At 63.2% G+C, this 16,853-nt stretch overlaps 1 protein-coding gene across 1 annotated transcript in view; it reads left to right on the plus strand.

Annotated features, from left to right (window-relative positions):
• FLII (FLII actin remodeling protein) overlaps window positions 1-15,543 on the plus strand; it is a 28,418-nt gene extending 12,875 nt beyond the window's left edge. Inside the window, exons 10-30 of the mRNA XM_077828383.1 lie at window positions 412-496; window positions 1,570-1,717; window positions 2,012-2,148; window positions 2,878-3,090; window positions 4,668-4,847; window positions 5,116-5,198; window positions 5,629-5,703; window positions 6,361-6,444; window positions 6,986-7,157; window positions 7,280-7,384; window positions 8,053-8,244; window positions 8,503-8,691; window positions 9,386-9,525; window positions 9,759-10,002; window positions 10,650-10,804; window positions 10,934-10,994; window positions 11,835-11,963; window positions 12,202-12,308; window positions 12,716-12,821; window positions 13,169-13,234; window positions 13,679-15,543. Coding sequence (XP_077684509.1) covers window positions 412-496; window positions 1,570-1,717; window positions 2,012-2,148; window positions 2,878-3,090; window positions 4,668-4,847; window positions 5,116-5,198; window positions 5,629-5,703; window positions 6,361-6,444; window positions 6,986-7,157; window positions 7,280-7,384; window positions 8,053-8,244; window positions 8,503-8,691; window positions 9,386-9,525; window positions 9,759-10,002; window positions 10,650-10,804; window positions 10,934-10,994; window positions 11,835-11,963; window positions 12,202-12,308; window positions 12,716-12,821; window positions 13,169-13,234; window positions 13,679-13,813 — 2,806 coding nt within the window. The 3' untranslated portion in view covers window positions 13,814-15,543. The remainder of the gene's footprint in view (window positions 1-411; window positions 497-1,569; window positions 1,718-2,011; window positions 2,149-2,877; window positions 3,091-4,667; window positions 4,848-5,115; window positions 5,199-5,628; window positions 5,704-6,360; window positions 6,445-6,985; window positions 7,158-7,279; window positions 7,385-8,052; window positions 8,245-8,502; window positions 8,692-9,385; window positions 9,526-9,758; window positions 10,003-10,649; window positions 10,805-10,933; window positions 10,995-11,834; window positions 11,964-12,201; window positions 12,309-12,715; window positions 12,822-13,168; window positions 13,235-13,678) is intronic.
• The last annotated feature ends 1,310 nt before the right edge of the window (window positions 15,544-16,853 follow it).

The following is a 16,853-nucleotide window of genomic DNA, read 5'->3' on the forward strand; positions in this document are numbered from 1 at the left end:
TGACTCAGTCTGGCTTCTCCAGGGCAGTCCCGCTCGGTGCAGATCTCTGAGCTGCCGCCCCCTTCCCTGGCATGTCTGGGGTGGAGGGGAGGGAGAGGCTGGTGGGTGCGTTCTGCAGAGGGGAAGGAAGGGTTCCGCATTTCTTGCGGTCCAAGCTGGGCCTGAGCGTAGAGCAGCGTCCGGGTGGGACGGGACAGATGGACGACACGCGGAGCAGGGAAAATCGAAGAACTCGGCTCGGGCTGAGCCGGCGTCCCCTCCACGTCCTGCGTCCCTCCTTCCTCCCCTTCTGGGCTCTGGACTTTCTGGCTGTAGTTGATCTCCTGGTCCCCCCTGCCCTGCAGCTCATCAGCGCAGCGTGTCTCGGGGGCGGGGGCCAGGCCTCTCCTAGCGTCTTGTCTGCCCCTCCAGGTGCACGAAGCTGAAGAAGCTGGTGCTCAACAAGAATCGCCTGGTCACCCTGCCAGAGACTATTCATTTCCTGACAGACGTCGAGGTGAGACCGTGGAGGGACGGGCCTCTGTGCTTTGCCGGCGCCCTCTGGGCAGATGTCCCAGGCCCCGTCCTTCCGTGGGAGCCGGTCCCTGGGGGGATCCATGCATCCCAGGGCAGTGTGGGCTGGTGTGCGAGCGGAGGGCAAGGCTCCGCTCTGGACCCCTCTGCGGAGGCTCACCCCACCAGCAGTGCCAGCCTGTGCTCCCCACCCCGGATGGGCTGGGTCTGACACAGGGCAGCGGGGAGGCTCTCTACGCCCCTGGCCAGCCATGTGGTGACCTGAGTTAATGTACTGGGTCGGGATAATCCCACTGCACAAAGGTAGGAAACTGGGAGCCTAAACCCATTGAGGACGTGGGCCGGAGGCTCTAAGGGGTAAGACCTCAAGCCATGCAGCAAGGCAGTGGGACTAAACTAAGGCACTGTGGGGCTCGAGCTCCATGCCCAGTCCTACTGATCGTGCTGCCCCTCGCCCTGGCTCAGCACATCCCTGGCAGGAGCTGCTCCTATGGAGCCAGCTGAGAGCCCTTTGCTCCCTCTGCCTCCCGGCGGTTCGGTCTGGGGCGCCCAGCCAGGCCTAGCGAGCTGGTGCCATGCTGAAGGGGGTTATGCCGTGCAGCACGAGTGAGTGGGGAGATCCTGGATCACCCCTGCCTGGCGCAGAATCCCTGCCCGCCGGGGCTGCACTGGGAGTGGTGGAGAAGCCCCCCGCCGACGACCGGTGCGTTCGGCGAGGGTCCGTTTCCGGGGTCGTCTGATCTGTTCTGAATGGTGCTTGGCTGTCCATGGGCTCTCCTGGCTGGATTAAGCCTGGGCCCCTGGACGTGATTTTCGTGTTGGCAGGGGAGGGCGTGGCATCCCAACCCCCAGCACCTGGGAAACAAGTCACGTTCGCCCTGCTGAACTGTAGCCTTGCACCATCAGACACTGACCCTAAACCCTGATGGGGCACGGGAGGATCCCCGCCCCCCACCAATGCCCCCTGAGCTCTCCAGGGCGAAGCGAGAACCAGCTGGTGCCCAGATCACTCATGTGGCTGGTGTTGGATGACCTCTCTTTCCCATGCCCCTGCAGATCCTGGACGTCCGGGAGAACCCCAACCTGGTGATGCCCCCCAAGCCGGTGGACAAAACCTCTGAGTGGTACAACATCGACTTCTCCCTGCAGAACCAGCTGCGCCTGGCTGGCGCCTCGCCCGCCACCGTGGCCGCAGCTGCAGCAGGTGAACCAAGGGGCAATGGGGGGCGGGGGTGTGGCAATGTCCATCCAGCTGAAGCCTGGCTCCCGGGGAGCTGGGAGGACTGGGAATCCCAGACGCTGGCAGCCGAGTCCCAGAACCCGAGGGCTCCTGGCCATGCGGTGGCATGTCTCTGCTGCCGCGGGGCCGGCACTGCCAGGCGATTCCCGCCTTGGGCTGAGAGCGCCCCGCGGGGGAGGGTCTCCCATCCAGCCCGTTGCCTAGAGTAGGTGTGGGTGATTTCTGGGCTGCGATCACGCACGTTGCCCGTGTTCCCAGGCAGCGGCACAAAGGACCCCGCGGCCCGCAAGACGCGGCTTCGCAGGTGCAAGGACTCGGCCGCGCAGGACGATCAGGCCAAGCAGGTGCTGAAGGGGATGTCGGATGTGGCTGAAGAGAAGAACAAGAAACTGGAGGTAGGAAGGGGTGGGGTGGGGAGGTGGGTGCCGTCTGTCTGTCTAGTACACACACCCCTTTCTCCACCTCGGCTCCCTCCCTCCCGCAGCCCACGTGCGTCCACCCCCTTCCCGAGGCCAGAGCCGGCGCTCAGTGCCTCTGCTCGTCCGGCCCTAGCTCCCTCCCGATGAGCACCCAGAAATGGGGGCACCCGCCGGTAGAGGCCGCTCCTGAGAACGCAGGCCTCGCTGCCTTGCCCCCGGCCACGGGGGAGAGTCCACGTCATAGCCAGGATCAGAACTCGCAGCCTCGTGTATGGTCTGAACGTGGGGTTCAGAACAAGGGCGTCCGTCTGCAGAAGGCACTCTGCCTGCCGGGCGTAAGGACTGACCAGGCCTTCCTGGGCAGCTGGGCTCGGGACTGTCCCGACCCAGCCGCTCCCTGGGTGACTGAGTCAAAGCTGCTGGCGTCACTCCCGTGAGCCCTGGTGGAACCGACGCAGCGGGCTGGATCCCGCTTCTGCCTTGCGCGTGGCCGGCCAAGCTCCGGGCAGGAGCCTCGATTGCTGGGGACGGCGCCGGAGGCCTGGCGTGAATGTCGGGTCCCAGCCCCCGTTTGCTCCTGGGAAGATTCTCAGCGTCTAGGGACACTGTGTGGGGTCGAACGTGGCCCAAGGTTTAGGCCTAGGGCTGTGAGTGGAGAGAAGCCAGGCCGCTCCTCACTGCCCTCTCGTCCCCCGCACCCGACAGGAGAACGGGGACATGAAATACACGGACCCGAAGACACGCCGCTGGGACCAGAGCCTGGAGAAGCCCCAGCTCAACTACTCGGAGTTCTTCACAGAGGATGTGGGGCAGATCCCCGGTGTCTCCGTCTGGCAGATCGAGAACTTCGTGCCCACCCTGGTGGACGAGGCCTTCAACGGGAAGTTCTACGAAGCTGACTGCTACATTGTGCTGAAGGTACCGGCGCTGCCCTGCCCTGCCCCCATGCCTTCCTGCCGGGTGCCTGGAGCGTGACCCAGGGCCTTGAGCCCCCAATCCCCTGGGGAAAGTGAGCATGGAGCAGCGCGGTGACTCGCCTGAGGTCAGGCAGGACTGAATTGGGAATAGGGCCCAGGAGTCCTGGCTCACAACCCCCCCTCCCCCCCCAACCACTAGGCCACGCTCCCTCCCAGGTGCAGATAGTACACTGGTCTGAAGGGGGTCCTGATCTCCTGCTCTAGCCACGCTCCCTCCCTAGGTTCAAAGGGTTTCCTGTCAAGAGGTTTAATACTGTGGGCGGAAGATAAGACCAGACAAAATCCGAGGTCCCAGCCTCTCGGGGCGAGTGACAGTCTGAAGGGAATCATAGAATATCAGGGTTGGAAGGGACCTCAGGAGGTCATCTAGTCCAACCCCCTGCTCAAAGCAGGACCAATCCCCAACTAAATCATCCCAGCCAGGGCTTTGTCAAGCCTGACCTTAAAAATATCTAAGGAAGGAGATTCCACCACCTCCCTAGGTAACCCATTCCAGTGTTTCACCACCCTCTTAGTGAAAAACCTAAACCTCCCCCACTGCAACTTGAGACCATTACTCCTTGTCCTGTCATCCGCTACCACTGAGAATAGTCTAGATCCATCCTCTTTGGAACCACCTCTCAGGTAGTTGAAAGCAGCTATCAAATCCCCCCTCATTCTTCTCTTCCGCAGACTAAACAATCCCAGTTCCCTCAGCCTCTCCTCATAAGTCATGTGTTCCAGCCCCCTAATCATTTTTGTTGCCCTCCGGTGGATGTTTTCCAATTTTTCCACATCCTTCTTGTAGTGTGGGGCCCAAAACTGGACACAGTACTCCAGATGAGGCCTCACCAATGTTGAATAGAGGGGAACGATCACGTCCCTCGATCTGCTGGCAATGCCCCTACTTATACATCCCAAAATGCCATTGGCCTTCTTGGCAACAAGGGCACACTGCTGACTCATATCCAGCTTCTCGTCCACGGTAACCCCTAGGTCCTTTTCTGCAGAACTGCTGCTGAGCCATTTGGTCCCTAGTCTGTAGCGGTGCATGGGATTCTTCCGTCCGAAGTGCAGGACTCTGCACTTGTCCTTGTTGAACCTCATCAGATTTCTTTTGGCCCAATCCTCTAATTTGTCTAGGTCCCTCTGTATCCTATCCCTACCCTCCAGCGTACCTACCTCTCCTCCCAGTTTAGTGTTATCTGCAAACTTGCTGAGGGTGCAATCCACACCATCCTCCAGATCATTTATGAAGATATTGAAGAAAACCAGCCCAAGGACCGACCCTTGGGGCACTCCGCTTGATACCGGGAATGGTTCCCTTATCCCAGTCACCCCTATGTGGGCTCCAGCTTCCTCCCATGCTGGGGGCCCCATGCTGTGCCAGGCTGCAGGGAGCCTCCCAGGGTCATGTGGGTAGGTGGGGCTCCTGTGGGTGGCCCAGAGAGCAGGGAAAGGCCCCCCCCACCCCCCGAGTGACCCACTTGGCTTCCTCCAGCCCCACCGACGGCTCTGCCTGTTGGCGTTTCCCCGCAGACGTTCCTGGATGACAGCGGCTCCTTGACCTGGGAGATCTACTACTGGATCGGGCAGGAGGCCACGCTGGACAAGAAGGCCAGTGCGGCCATTCACGCCGTCAACCTGCGCAACTACCTGGGGGCTGAGTGCCGCACCGTCCGGGAGGAGATGGGGGATGAGAGCGAGGAATTCAGCCAGGTGCCTCCCCCCTCGACCGACCTGATGACCCTCCCTCCCTGCCTTCCTCCTCCCACCCCCATCTCTGCAGCTACCAGCTCCTCCGCACAACCCCATACAGACAATCCACCCCTGTACAGACCCCCCCCTTCCTTCTCCAGCTGTCCCAAGGCTGGAGAACTTGGCAGTTCCAGGTTCCCTGCGACAGGGCGCAGCCCCCTGCAGCCAGCCCTCGCCCTTTTGTTGCGGGCTGGCCGGCTCCCAGCTGACCCCTTCTCCCCACCCCTAGGTGTTCGACCATGAGATCTCCTACATTGAGGGGGGCTCGGCCAGCGGCTTCTACACCGTCGAGGATGCACAGTACATCACCAGGTAGGGGGGCCGCGGGTTGGGGGTGCTACCGGCCACAGCCACCCTCTGCGGCGCCACGATTACGTGGCGTGCAGACACAGAGAAGCTGCCTAGCTCGGGCACGCCAGTCCTGGACACATGCCCAGAGGATGAGCTTCTCCAGGCCCTCTCTGCTCCCCTCGAGCAGGAGGCCTCATGAATAAAGCGGCTGTCACCATGGGTGCCACGGAAAGGTCTAAGCCCATCTGGAATCCGACAGAGCGCTTGAGGTGTTCTATTATCCTGTGGCAGTGAGTTCCAGAGGCCAAGCCACCCCTTGATCCATTCTGAGCGCTTTGCTGCCCAGTCCTGTGGGGCGCGCTGTCACCCTGGTGCCCCTGTGGGGGCAGGTTCTCCTCAGGCAGTGGGCTCTCTCGTGACCCCCCCCCTTGCGTGCCGTGTGTCCTTGCAGGCTGTATCGCGTCTACGGGAAGAAGAATATTAAGCTGGAGCCCGTGACGCTTAAGGCTGCTTCGCTGGACCCCCGGTGAGTGCGGAGGGGGATTGGGACGCTCTGCAGACACACGGCACCCAAGTCCGTGCCTGTGGGGCGCGGGGACTGGCCTGCCAGGATAGGTGAGGGGACCTACAGACCCCTGTCCAGGAGCAGAAGCTGCAGGGATCGTAGTGATTTCGCTTGCCGGGACCGGAGCCTGCAGTGTTAACACCAGGGCGGCGGGCGGGAATGCCACGTCGGGCCCCGTGCGTGTCAGCAGAGGCTCCCGTCACCGCCCTGGGTTGGGGATATTCGGCTCCATTCCCTCCTCTGCACAGGCTCCCTGGGTGACCATGGGCGAGGGCCTCTCTCGGCCTGTCCCGTCTGGGCAGTGGGGCTGCGAGCTCTGCCCTGCCTCCCGCAGGCTCGGGGGTAAACACCTTCGTTGCTGGGAGGGGCTCGGGTGCTGCGGTGACGATGCAGACCCCTCCAGAGCTCGAATTGCCCGCCCCTGCCGGCAAGCCAAGCCATTGCTGTGCTTGTCGGAGGCCACTGGCCCAGTCGCTCTCTCCTGTCCCTGCTGCCCCGAGCAGCTACCAACTTGGGGGCGGGGGTGTCTCTGCCACTGAGCCCCCCTCTCAGCTCTTGGATTCAGCCCTGCTTGGGGTCCGCGGTGCACCACACTGACCCCTCTTTTCCCCCACCCAGGTTCGTCTTCCTCCTGGACAACGGCCTTGAGATCTCCGTGTGGAGGGGGAGCCAGGCCACGCTGAGCAGCACCACCAAAGCCAGGTACCGTCCGCAGAGGGGCAGCTGGGGGGGCAAGGCAGGGATGGAGCCAGCGGACGCTGACACTGGGGGGTGCCGAGTGCGCTCTGCCCCCTTCCACAGCTCGCAGCCGCTGCTCCCGCTCCAGCAGCACCCGTCGGGGAGCAGGGTGATTGCCACACGTGCCAGCTGGCAGCTCGCCTGGCCGGACGGGGCAAAGCCTGCTCCAGAGCCGAGGGGATGTGTGAAAGGCACCCGCTGCCGCTCTGGCATCACAGGACATGGCTGCCACCTGCCCTCCCTTTTGCCATCATGGGCAGTCGCAGGGCATGGCATCCCTCTGGCCTCCCACCTGCCATCACGGGGCACGTGACCTCCCACCACCTTCCCTTCCCCCTGCCATCGTGGGCCGGGTGGCCTTCCCCCACACTCGCCTGCTGTCGCAGGCCAGGCCTGGTGCCCCCTGCTGCTCTGTGAGCCCCGCCTGGCCCCAGGAGCGCGGCTGGCCTGGAATCTAACTGGAGTCTCTCTGGCCTGCTCCTCTCCCCCGAATCGTCCCGCCCAGGCTCTTCGCTGAGAAGATCAACAAGAACGAGCGGAAAGGGAAGGCGGAGATCACGCTCCTGAGCCAGAGCCAGGAGCCGCCCGAGTTCTGGGAGGTGCTGGGGGGGCAGCCCGAGGAGATCAAGGCCAACGTCCCTGACGACTTCCAGCCAGCCAAGCCCAAGCTCTATAAGGTAGAGATCCCTTCCCGCTCCGCGTGCCCCCAGGGGAGTCTCTCTGTGGCAGAGGGGTGCTCGTGCCCTGTGACTTGTCTCTGCCCACCCCCTCTCATCCCTCTCCTCTCTCCTCGGCTCAGGTCGGCCTGGGGCTGGGCTACCTGGAGCTGCCCCAGATCAACTACAAGCTCTCGGTGGAGCACCAGAAGCGGCCCAAGGTGGACCTGCTACCGGAGATGCGACTGGTATGGTGGGGCGGGGTGAGGCGGGCCAGAGGCGGAGGGGTCTGTTCCACCAGGCTGTGTGCCATAGGCCGCACCCGGCTGGGGAGGGGCTGTGCCCGCTAAGGCCACAGGGGCTGGGTACGTGGATGGAGGATCTGAGATTTGCCGGCCCTCAACCGCCTCCTCCCCCGCCCCTGTTCTCGCCAGGCTCTGGAGTGGGAAATGGTTGGGAGTTTGGGCCCTGCTCGAAAAACTTCTCCCTCTTGCTTCAGCAGTGGTCGGAGCCCCCGAGCAGGAGAGCTGTTCCCTGGGGCAAGGGCCCGGGCGGCCCCCACCCAAGCGGGAGAGCTGTTCCCCGGGGCGCGGCCCCGTTCTCCATCTCCAGCCCAGTGGGAGGTGGGGCCTGTCAGGAAACCCCCTCCGTTTTGGGGCGGGATGCGGGGAATCAGGGTGGGAATCTGAGCTCGGGCCCTACTCCCAGCTGGAGGATGCTGCCAGGGCCTGGCCCCGAGGAAGGGCGAGGGGCCGGGCAGCCCTCTCTGTGAGGGAGAGTTATCTGAAGGTGCTGGGCTGGCAGCCTGCTTAGCCCCCCGCAGGTCCTGCTTTGGGTGTGGTGGGGGAGATCACAATAGGGGGCAGTCCCCCCTCCCCCCGCCCACTCAATCCCTCCTCTCCCGCTTGCCCTCCAGCTGCAGAGCCTGCTGGACACCAAGGCCGTGTACATCCTCGACTGCTGGTCCGACGTCTTCATCTGGGTGGGCAGGAAGTCCCCGCGCCTGGTGCGGGCGGCGGCCCTCAAGCTGGGGCAGGAATTGTGCAGCATGCTGCACCGGCCCAAGCATGCCATGGTCATCCGCAACCTGGAGGGCACCGAGTGCCAGGTACGGGGGCTGCTGGGGCCCGGGCTCGCCTTGCCCCACGGGGGTGGCCAGCGGAGCTGCGCTGGGACTGGCTGGGGAATTCGGGTCTGGCCAGCTGCCGCCCTGGAGTGGCCCGACCGGGCTGTGGGGTGGGAGAATCTGTCTCGCTTCCCTTCTAGCCGTGCTGGGAGCTGCCCTGCGGGGAGGCAGGGGGGCCGCGCCCCCCGGGAGAGGCTGAAGCGCCCCGTGCCGGCGTCTCTCTCCTCCCGCCCCCCGCAGGTGTTCAAGTCCAAGTTCAAGAACTGGGACGACGTGCTGAAGGTGGACTACACCCGCAATGCGGAGAGCGTGCTGCAGGCCAAGGGGCTGGCCGGCAAGGTGAAGAAAGACACCGAGAAGAAGGATCAGATGAAGGCTGACCTGACGGCGCTGTTCCTGCCCCGCCAGCCCCCCATGGCGCTGACGGAGGTATGACGCGGGGGTGGAGGGGTAAATGAAAGACCCTCAGGGGAGTCATCTGGGCCTGCCCTTCCTCCTGTCTGGGTAGGGATGGGCTGGGACCTTCTCTGCCAATGCAGCTGCCCTAGGCTTCCCCTCCTGAGTCCTTGGGCACCAGCATTGTGCCCCCTCCAACTGGCCATGGGGCAGCCAAGGCTGGGGTGGGAGAGAGAGAGGGTGTGGGCTGGTCCCACTGCATCTTGCTAAGTCAGTGGTTCCCAAACTGGGGTTCGCAGAACGTTACAGGGGGTTTGCCAGAAAAATTTCACTAAGGGCGGCCAGAGGACCCTGGGCATTGAAGGCAGCAGGTGGGACCCGGTTGCAGGGCAGACAGCCCAAGCCCCAGGGAGAGCGGGGCCAGGCAGTTGGGGCTGGCAGCCCGAGCCCCGGCGGTCAGCGGGACCTGCAGCCCGAGCTCAGTGGAGCTCAGTTGACCGGTGGAAGCATTGGCCCCAGCCTCTGGGGCCCTGGATCTCCCCTTATTTGGGAGAGGGTGTGGGGAAAAGGACATTGCAACCCCCCCCCCCCACACACACACAATTCTCAGGACCAGGACTGGCCCCAGGGTCCCCTAGGCTGCCCTGCAGAGCGCTAACTGCCTCGCCAGCTTGCCACCCGTTGCAACGTCCTCCTCAGTGTGCGCATCTCTTGGCGTGGGGTGCAGGCGGAACAGCTGATGGAGGAGTGGAACGAGGACCTGGACGGCATGGAGGGCTTTGTCCTGGAGGGCAAGAAGTTTGCTCGCCTGCCCGAAGAGGAGTTCGGACACTTCCACACGCAGGATTGCTACGTCTTCCTGTGCAGGTAACACCCTCCCCTGCCTTCTCCGGGCAGCTCTTGTGCCCCCCGCCACCTCCTTTCTCAGCTGTAAGAGCCCCCGTCCCTCTGGGCTGATCCTCTACCATCGGCCCCCTAAGCTCCTGAGCAGGTGTGACATGGGGCTGCTGGGGCTGGGAGAGCTCTGGGCTATGGTGGGACTGGGGCTGCCCTCCCCCCCCACATCACCGGGATTTCCCCCCCCCCCCCCATGCCGGCAGGTACTGGGTGCCGGTGGAGTACGAGGACGAGGCAGAGGAGAAGAAGAAGAAGAAGAGTGGCGGCAAAGGGGACGGAGAGGGAGGGGAGGAGGAGGAAGATGAGGAGGAGGAGAAGCAGCCAGAGGAAGATTTCCAGTGCATCGTGTACTTCTGGCAGGGGCGTGAGGCCTCCAACATGGGCTGGCTCACCTTCACCTTCAGCCTGCAGAAGAAGTTCGAGAGCCTCTTCCCTGGCAAGCTGGAGGTGAGCTGGGAGCCTGATTTCCTCTGTCCCCAAGGGCCGCACCATGAGCTGGAAGCCTGAGCACCCCTCCGCTCTCAGGACCCAGACTAGGAGCCCCAAGGCCGCTGCCCTATATATGCCCTCCCACGGACTAGGAGTCCCCCTTCCATACAGCCCCATGGGCCATGCCACGAGCTGGGCTGTAGCAGGTGAAATCCCATTCCCCAAGGCCATCTAGTCTCTCTGCTGCGTGGGGCACCCTACGGTGGGCGAGTGGGGACAGGACATTACTCGCCCTTCTCCCAGCTGCTGGGCTCAGCCTTGGTGCCAGCAGGTGCTCCCGTTGGCTGGGGCAGGCGATGCCGACCTGCCCTGGCTAACAGCGGAGGATCCAGCCTGGCTCCTGCAGGAGCCCGTGAGGGTGACGCAGGCCCAGCCCCGTCCAGCTGGGGGTCCAGGCAAGTGGCTGGAGCATACAGCTGAGCCTTCATGGGGTCAGGTGTGCTCCTGCACTCACCTGCAGGGGGCAGCCTGAAGGCAGGGTCCCCTTTGCCCATAGGTACCCAGGATGCTTTGCTAGCCGATGGGTCTGCACATGTCCCGGGGTCCCCTCTGCCGAGCATGAGCAAACTCCCTGGCCGCCTCTAACGCCATCCCCTTGCACCCAGGTCGTGCGCATGACCCAGCAGCAGGAGAATCCCAAGTTCCTGTCTCACTTCAAGAGGAAGTTCATCATCCACAAGGGCAAGAGGAAGTCCAAGGACAACAACCTGCAGCCCAGCCTGTACCACGTCCGCACCAACGGGAGTGCCCTCTGCACCCGGTGAGAGCCGGAGGAGCTGCTCTGCTAAGCAGAGCCGCACCCTCGGAGGGGTGGAATGGGCCGGCCGTGCTGGGGTTCGGGGGGGATCCAGGCTGGGGTGAGAACTCCTCCTCCTCTCGTCCCTCGCAGGTGCATCCAGATCAACACCGACTCCTGCCTGCTGAACTCCGAGTTCTGCTTCATCCTGAAGGTGAGCATCCCTGGGGCTAGTGTGCTGACCCCCAGTGCTCCGCTGTGGGCTCCCAGGGCTAGCACAGTCTCCAGCTGGGCCCGCTGCAGCGGCGGCTCATGCCACAGCCCAGGGTCCACACTGAGCGAGGACAAGGCGCCAAGAAGTGGGGTGGCTAAGGCCAAAAGTACCCCACACCCCCTCTCTGCAGCTGGCTGCACCGGTGGGGAGCCCGCTGCCCTCTCTTCTGGCACCACAGCAGCCCCTAGTGGGCAAAAGGTGTAATTGCAGCGCCTCCCCAGCAGAGTGGATTGTTCTGCGGGGGACATGAATTGTGAGTTTTTTTTGTTTTAAAAGGGGGGGCATGCCCCCACCCCCCCCAGTTCCGGCACCCGTGAGCAAGGCTGACGAGGTGGAGTCCTTGGAAGCTCCCTGCTGCCACCTCTCTTGTCTTGACCTTGCTCCAGCACATGCCGCTCATGGGCATCCTTCTCGTGGCTGGTCCGAGGAGGTGCCATGCATCCATGGCTGCCCTTGAAGGTGCTGGTTGCCTGACATGTCCTCCCCACAGATCATGGGCAAGGAGCATCTAAGGGGGAAGAGGAATGGAAGCCTAGAGCTTGGGGGCGGAGGGAGTGGGGCAGGATCAGGACCCTGCATAGACTGGCTGGCAGAAGAACCTGGTCCGGATGCATGAAGCCACATTGGGGGTGACCTTGGGAGCATCAAGCTGCTCTAAACGCCTGGTTTAAGCCAAAGCAGACTCCATCTGCTCCCACGTCTCCTCTCCTTATGCCCGGGCTTCCCACCCAGCCCCAGGACTCTGCTTCTGCCACCCTGACCCACGCTCCCCTCCCCTAGGTGCCGTTCGAGAGCACCGACAACCAAGGCATCGTCTATACCTGGGTGGGCCGGGCCGCCGACCCTGAGGAGGCCAAGCTGGCCGAGGACATCATGAATCACATGTTTGACGACTCGTACAGCAAGCAGGTGAGGCAGGGCGGAGCCCCTGTGAGCGTGGCCAGTTCTCAGTGGCGCTCCATGCCAGATGGGCAAGGCTGGTCTAGCCAGCGCCAGCCAGCCCCTGCCCTGGGGTGCAGCCAGGGAGAGCTCGGTCCTCTCCCTGCCTCTGATCCCAGAGCCCAAGGGGAGGAGACGACTCGGGATCCGACTGAAACCCTCCAGCCCCCGCGCGAGTGCACCCTGACCCCTCCGCTCTGTGTGCCAGGTGATAAATGAAGGGGAGGAGCCGGAGAACTTCTTCTGGGTTGGCATCGGGGGCCAGAAGGCCTACGACGAAGATGCCGACTACATGAAGTACTCACGGCTGTTCAGGTGCGTGCCGGCAGCTGCTGTCCCCGGGGCCCTGCAGGGAGGGAGCTGTCACCACGGGCAGAGCCTCCATTGGCTAGACAGGTCCCCGGCTGGCATATGTTCGCTGGTGCCTGTTCCAAACTCGGGCTCGCACGTCTCCTGCTCAGCCTGCTCCTTAAGCCACCAGGGTTGTGTCTTACCAATTTGGGCTGGCCAAGTGGGGAGGAAACCCTAGGCACTGTGACATGCTGCCCACTGGACCGGTAGAGCTTGGGAAAACGTTCCCCAGGGCTTGGCTGAGACCTGACAAACTCATGGCCACTGGGGGCCTGTCCGCAGTCTGGCGCCCAGGATTTGCCTTGGACAGCCAGGCCGGCCCGGGGCAGGGCACGCCCCCTCGCTAACAGCGGCTTGGCTCTCCACTGCAGGTGCTCCAACGAGAAGGGCTATTTCGCCGTGTCGGAGAAGTGCTCCGATTTCTGCCAGGATGACCTGGCGGATGACGACATCATGCTGCTGGACAACGGCCGGGAGGTGAGTTTCCGGGGCCTGGCGCCCCCCCCGGTGCGGAGTGGGGAGGGGGCTGTAGTCACGTGATCGTCCTCTGTAACTCTTCTGCATCCGGCAGCTGGGCCGAGGCTCCCTGGTAGGGAACCTCTCGCTGGAACCCCGGAGAATCCGGTCTCTCCCCCAGACCCTTCCAGCTGGGCTCCCTGGCCCAGATCCTCCCACTTCCAGGAGGTGTTAGATGCCGCGTGAGGCCCTGCCCATGTGCTGCGGGGAATGAGCCAGGCCTGGGTGTTCTGCAGCGTATCTGCTCGTCCCGTCCCGTTCTCTGACCAGTGCAGCCCTAACCCTGCTGTCTCTGCTGTTCCCTGCAGGTTTACATGTGGGTGGGAACCCAGACGAGCCAGGTGGAAATCAAGCTGAGCTTGAAAGCTTGCCAGGTAAGGGCCGGGCCCAGGGCCGGGGATTGCCCCGGAGCGTCTCTGAGAGCTTCCCTGGCTCTGAATGAAAGCCGCGGTGCAAGGAGGGGTGAGGGGAGACAGGCTCTGAGAGCCCCCTAATGGGTTGGGGGATTCTACTGTCCTGCACATGGTTCCTGGGGGGTGGCTCCAGCAGCTTGGCCCCTTCCCCTTGAAATGCTGCAGCATCTGCCCCTTGCCCTGACCCCCGTTGGGGCACGGGGCTGTGCCCCCATCCGCCCCTGGGGATGGAGTTTGGCCCCTGCTGGCGCAGCGGAAGGCTTGGTGGTTGAGAGGCTGAAGTCCCCGGCTGCGAACCCAGCAGCCCTAGCTCCCCGGGGCCTCCTCCCAGTTCCTGCAATAGGAACGGAGCAGGGGCTGGCCTTGGGGGGCCAGTGCCTGAGGCCACCCTCCCCCCCCTTTCAGGTGTACATCCAGCACATGCGCTCGAAGGCAGCCGAGCACCCCCGGAAGCTGCGCCTGGTGCGGAAAGGCAACGAGCCCCATCCCTTCACCCGCTGCTTCCACGCCTGGGGCGTCTTCCGCAAGCCGCCCGCCTAAGGAGCCGCGGGGGAGCACCTGCCCTGCGAGGGCCACCGGGCCATGGAGAGCACTGGCTCCCCCAGGGGAGGAACAGAAACTGCCTCTGCCCTCGATGGCGGTCTGCCCCACCCCTCCTCCCCGCTGCTTTGCTGCTGCCTCTCGCTCTGGGGCTGGTTCCTAGCCGTGGGGTCGGCCCCAGCCCGTCCTGGAGCTGCCCGTCTCCCGGAGAGACGCCCCGCGTTGCTGAAGCTCCATGACTAAAGCTGCCTGGCCTGTGCGGCTGGAGAGGGCTGCAAACTTTGCACCTCACCTGCCCCTGAAGAGGCAAGGCCCAGCCCCACTCTGCTCTGGTACCAGCTTCTGGGGCCGAAGAGGGGCTCAGGGCAGGATCAGCCTGTCGCACGGTGTAACAGACCAGGCGCTACAGCTGTAGGGGGCTGATAAGGTTATTTCTTCCCCTGCCAATGCGTGAGGGGCTTTGGGTGCTTTCGGCCAGAAGGCAGGGGCAGAATTTGGGGCACAGTGCCTCCAGGGAAAGGAGCCAAGCCGGGGCCAAGGGGGGAACTCAGCTTGATGCAGCAGAGGCTGGGTGCTCTTAGCTGACCCAGGGGCTCTGGAGAAGTGGCTGGACCTTCCTGCGGAGGGAATGCAGGTCAACCTGGGGCCTAGAGCCAGCTCAGAGAGCATGGAGGGGAACCCTGACCCAGGCAGCGGGAGCAGTGGGTGCAAAGTTTATCATCCCCAAGGGTACACAAGCATCAGGAAAGCCCTAGCTCTCCAACGGGAGGCTGCAGCTGTGTTTAAAATCCCAGCCCCTAGCTGGCCCCTAGGAGAGCAGTGGCCTGGGGCTAGCCTGTACTTCACACTTTGTAAGTCCCCTGCCTGGCGTATGCTGCCTGCAGCAGCCTGGCTCTTTACCTTCATGCAACCAAGGCTGTGTGCTCAGCCTGCCAAAGGCACAAACCATAGTTTGGTACCAACTGCCTATTGATTTTCAGTGGGCAGGAGGTGCCGTTCACCTCCCTTCACTCACCGGTTGTGCTCTAGGGCCTACGTGCCCATGGCCATGCCGCTGAGCCTGGCCGCTGAGATTGCTGAGGGGGGAGAGGAGTGTTGCAGCCCCCCCCAGCCCAAGCCTTAAAGAACCCCAGTGCTGGCTGCTACTGCTCATTCTTCCTGAGAGCAGGAGCCAGCCTGGGGCTCTGAGGGCCGCAAAGAGGCAGGCGGGGGCTTTGCTGCTGTCATGGAGCCTGGAGTCAGGCAGCCAGACTTGGCAGTGGCTCTAGCAGGGATGTGCAAACAGGATCCATCCAGGCAAGCACCAGCTGGCACCCATGAGTGTCCCCAGCACCTGCTGGCCTAGTCAGCAGTGCAGCTTCCCACCACCTGTCTCCTGCCCCGTGCTGAGCCTTGAAGCCTGCTCTTGGGGTGGCCAGTGCAGGCCACTAGGGGGCACTGTCATACTACTGAGGACACCTGGGTTTTAGCACAGACCTTTCCCAGCAGTCCCTACCTGCTGCAGCTGCTGGAACCAGCTGGCTGGATCCCCTGCGCTAGGACAGTGGCACTTGCAGAGCCGTAGGAGAGGGTTTAAATGCCATCCCCCCCCCCCACCACCACCTCTTTGCACTCAAGGTCGAGAAGCACATTTTGCACTCAAAGCCCCCCCCTCACAGTGACTGTAAGCGCCGGCTCTGTGCCAGGATGCTGCGTTCTGTATCATATCAATAAAGATTGCACTTCACCAAGCCTGGCCACGCACTCCAGTTTAACTTGTGGAAATGGTTTAAAGACTTCAAGTTACAGAGAATCCACCATGTGCTGAGGCCGTCAGTAACTCAGCCAGAGGTCAGGGGACTGTTACAGGAGTGGGATCAGGGCTCTGGGGCCTGCACGGTGCAACAGGTTACACCAGATCAAGGGTGGGGAGTAGGGGCTGCGGCTTGCCCCGCTCCAGCCGGTGAGCCACTCTGTGTGGCTCCTAGAAGCAGTGGCATGTCCCACCTCCATCTCCTATGCACAGGGGCAGCCAGAGGGCTCCGCTCTGCACATTGCCCCCACCCCAAGCACCACCTCCACGGGCCAAGAACCAATGGGAGCTGCAGGGGTGATGCCTGCGGACAGGACAGCACACAGAGGCGCCTGACTGCGCCTCCACAAAGGAGTCGGAGGGGGGAACATGCTGCTGCTTCTGGGAGCCACTTGGCATAAGCAGCACCTGCAGCTGTGATTGTCCTCTGCACCACTTGGTCCCAGCCCAGAGCACCTCCTGCACCCCCAGCCAGAGCCCGCACCCCAACCCCAACTTCATGAGCAGTCATGGCCCACTGTACAATTTCTATAACCAGATGGGGCCCTCAGGCCAAAAAGTTTGCCCACCCCTGTACTAGATGGTCCCTTCTGACCTCAGCTGCTGTGAGTTGGTGAAGGCTGGCTTTAGCCATGCCCAGCTGGGCTTCCTAACCAGCGAGGAGCTGAACAGGGGGTGGGGATGGCTTGCCTTTCGACCGCTTCCCTTTCTCCACGGCACAGGGCTACTAGAAGGTTTGGCCACAATCCAAGGCTGCTGCTTACCTGGGCATGTGGTTTTCCGTTTTAACCTGGGGGGTGTGCAGCATTGGGGGCTGCACAGGGCCCTGCCTCTTCTTCCTCTGAGTGCAAACAGCAGCCTCGTGTGTGCAGGGCACATGCTCAGCCCCACGCTGGGCAGTGGAAAGGACCATGCATGCAGGCTCTGGCTGGGAGCCACCCTAGCCCTATGCCCTGCATCTCCCCAGCTGCTATGGCTTTAGCCAAGCCAGACAAACCCCTCCCCACTCCCCTTTGAAAGCAGTTGGTTTCCCTACTCGCCCCCACCCCGCCCAGCATAGAAGGGGCTGTGCGTTAACCTCACCCCAGGGCTGCCCCAATGGCCATCCCAACACCCGGCCTTTGGCGCCCAGGTTAGCGATGGACCATCTGTTCAGAGCAGGAAGATGAAGCACAAGGGAAAGAGGAGCCAGGTGGTGAACAGCCAGGACCAGCCTGGTGGGGGCAGGGACCAACACCCAGGTCCTAG

The sequence above is a fragment of the Eretmochelys imbricata genome, chromosome 10 (genome assembly GCF_965152235.1).
Source record: "Eretmochelys imbricata isolate rEreImb1 chromosome 10, rEreImb1.hap1, whole genome shotgun sequence".
NCBI lineage: Eukaryota > Metazoa > Chordata > Testudines > Cheloniidae > Eretmochelys > Eretmochelys imbricata.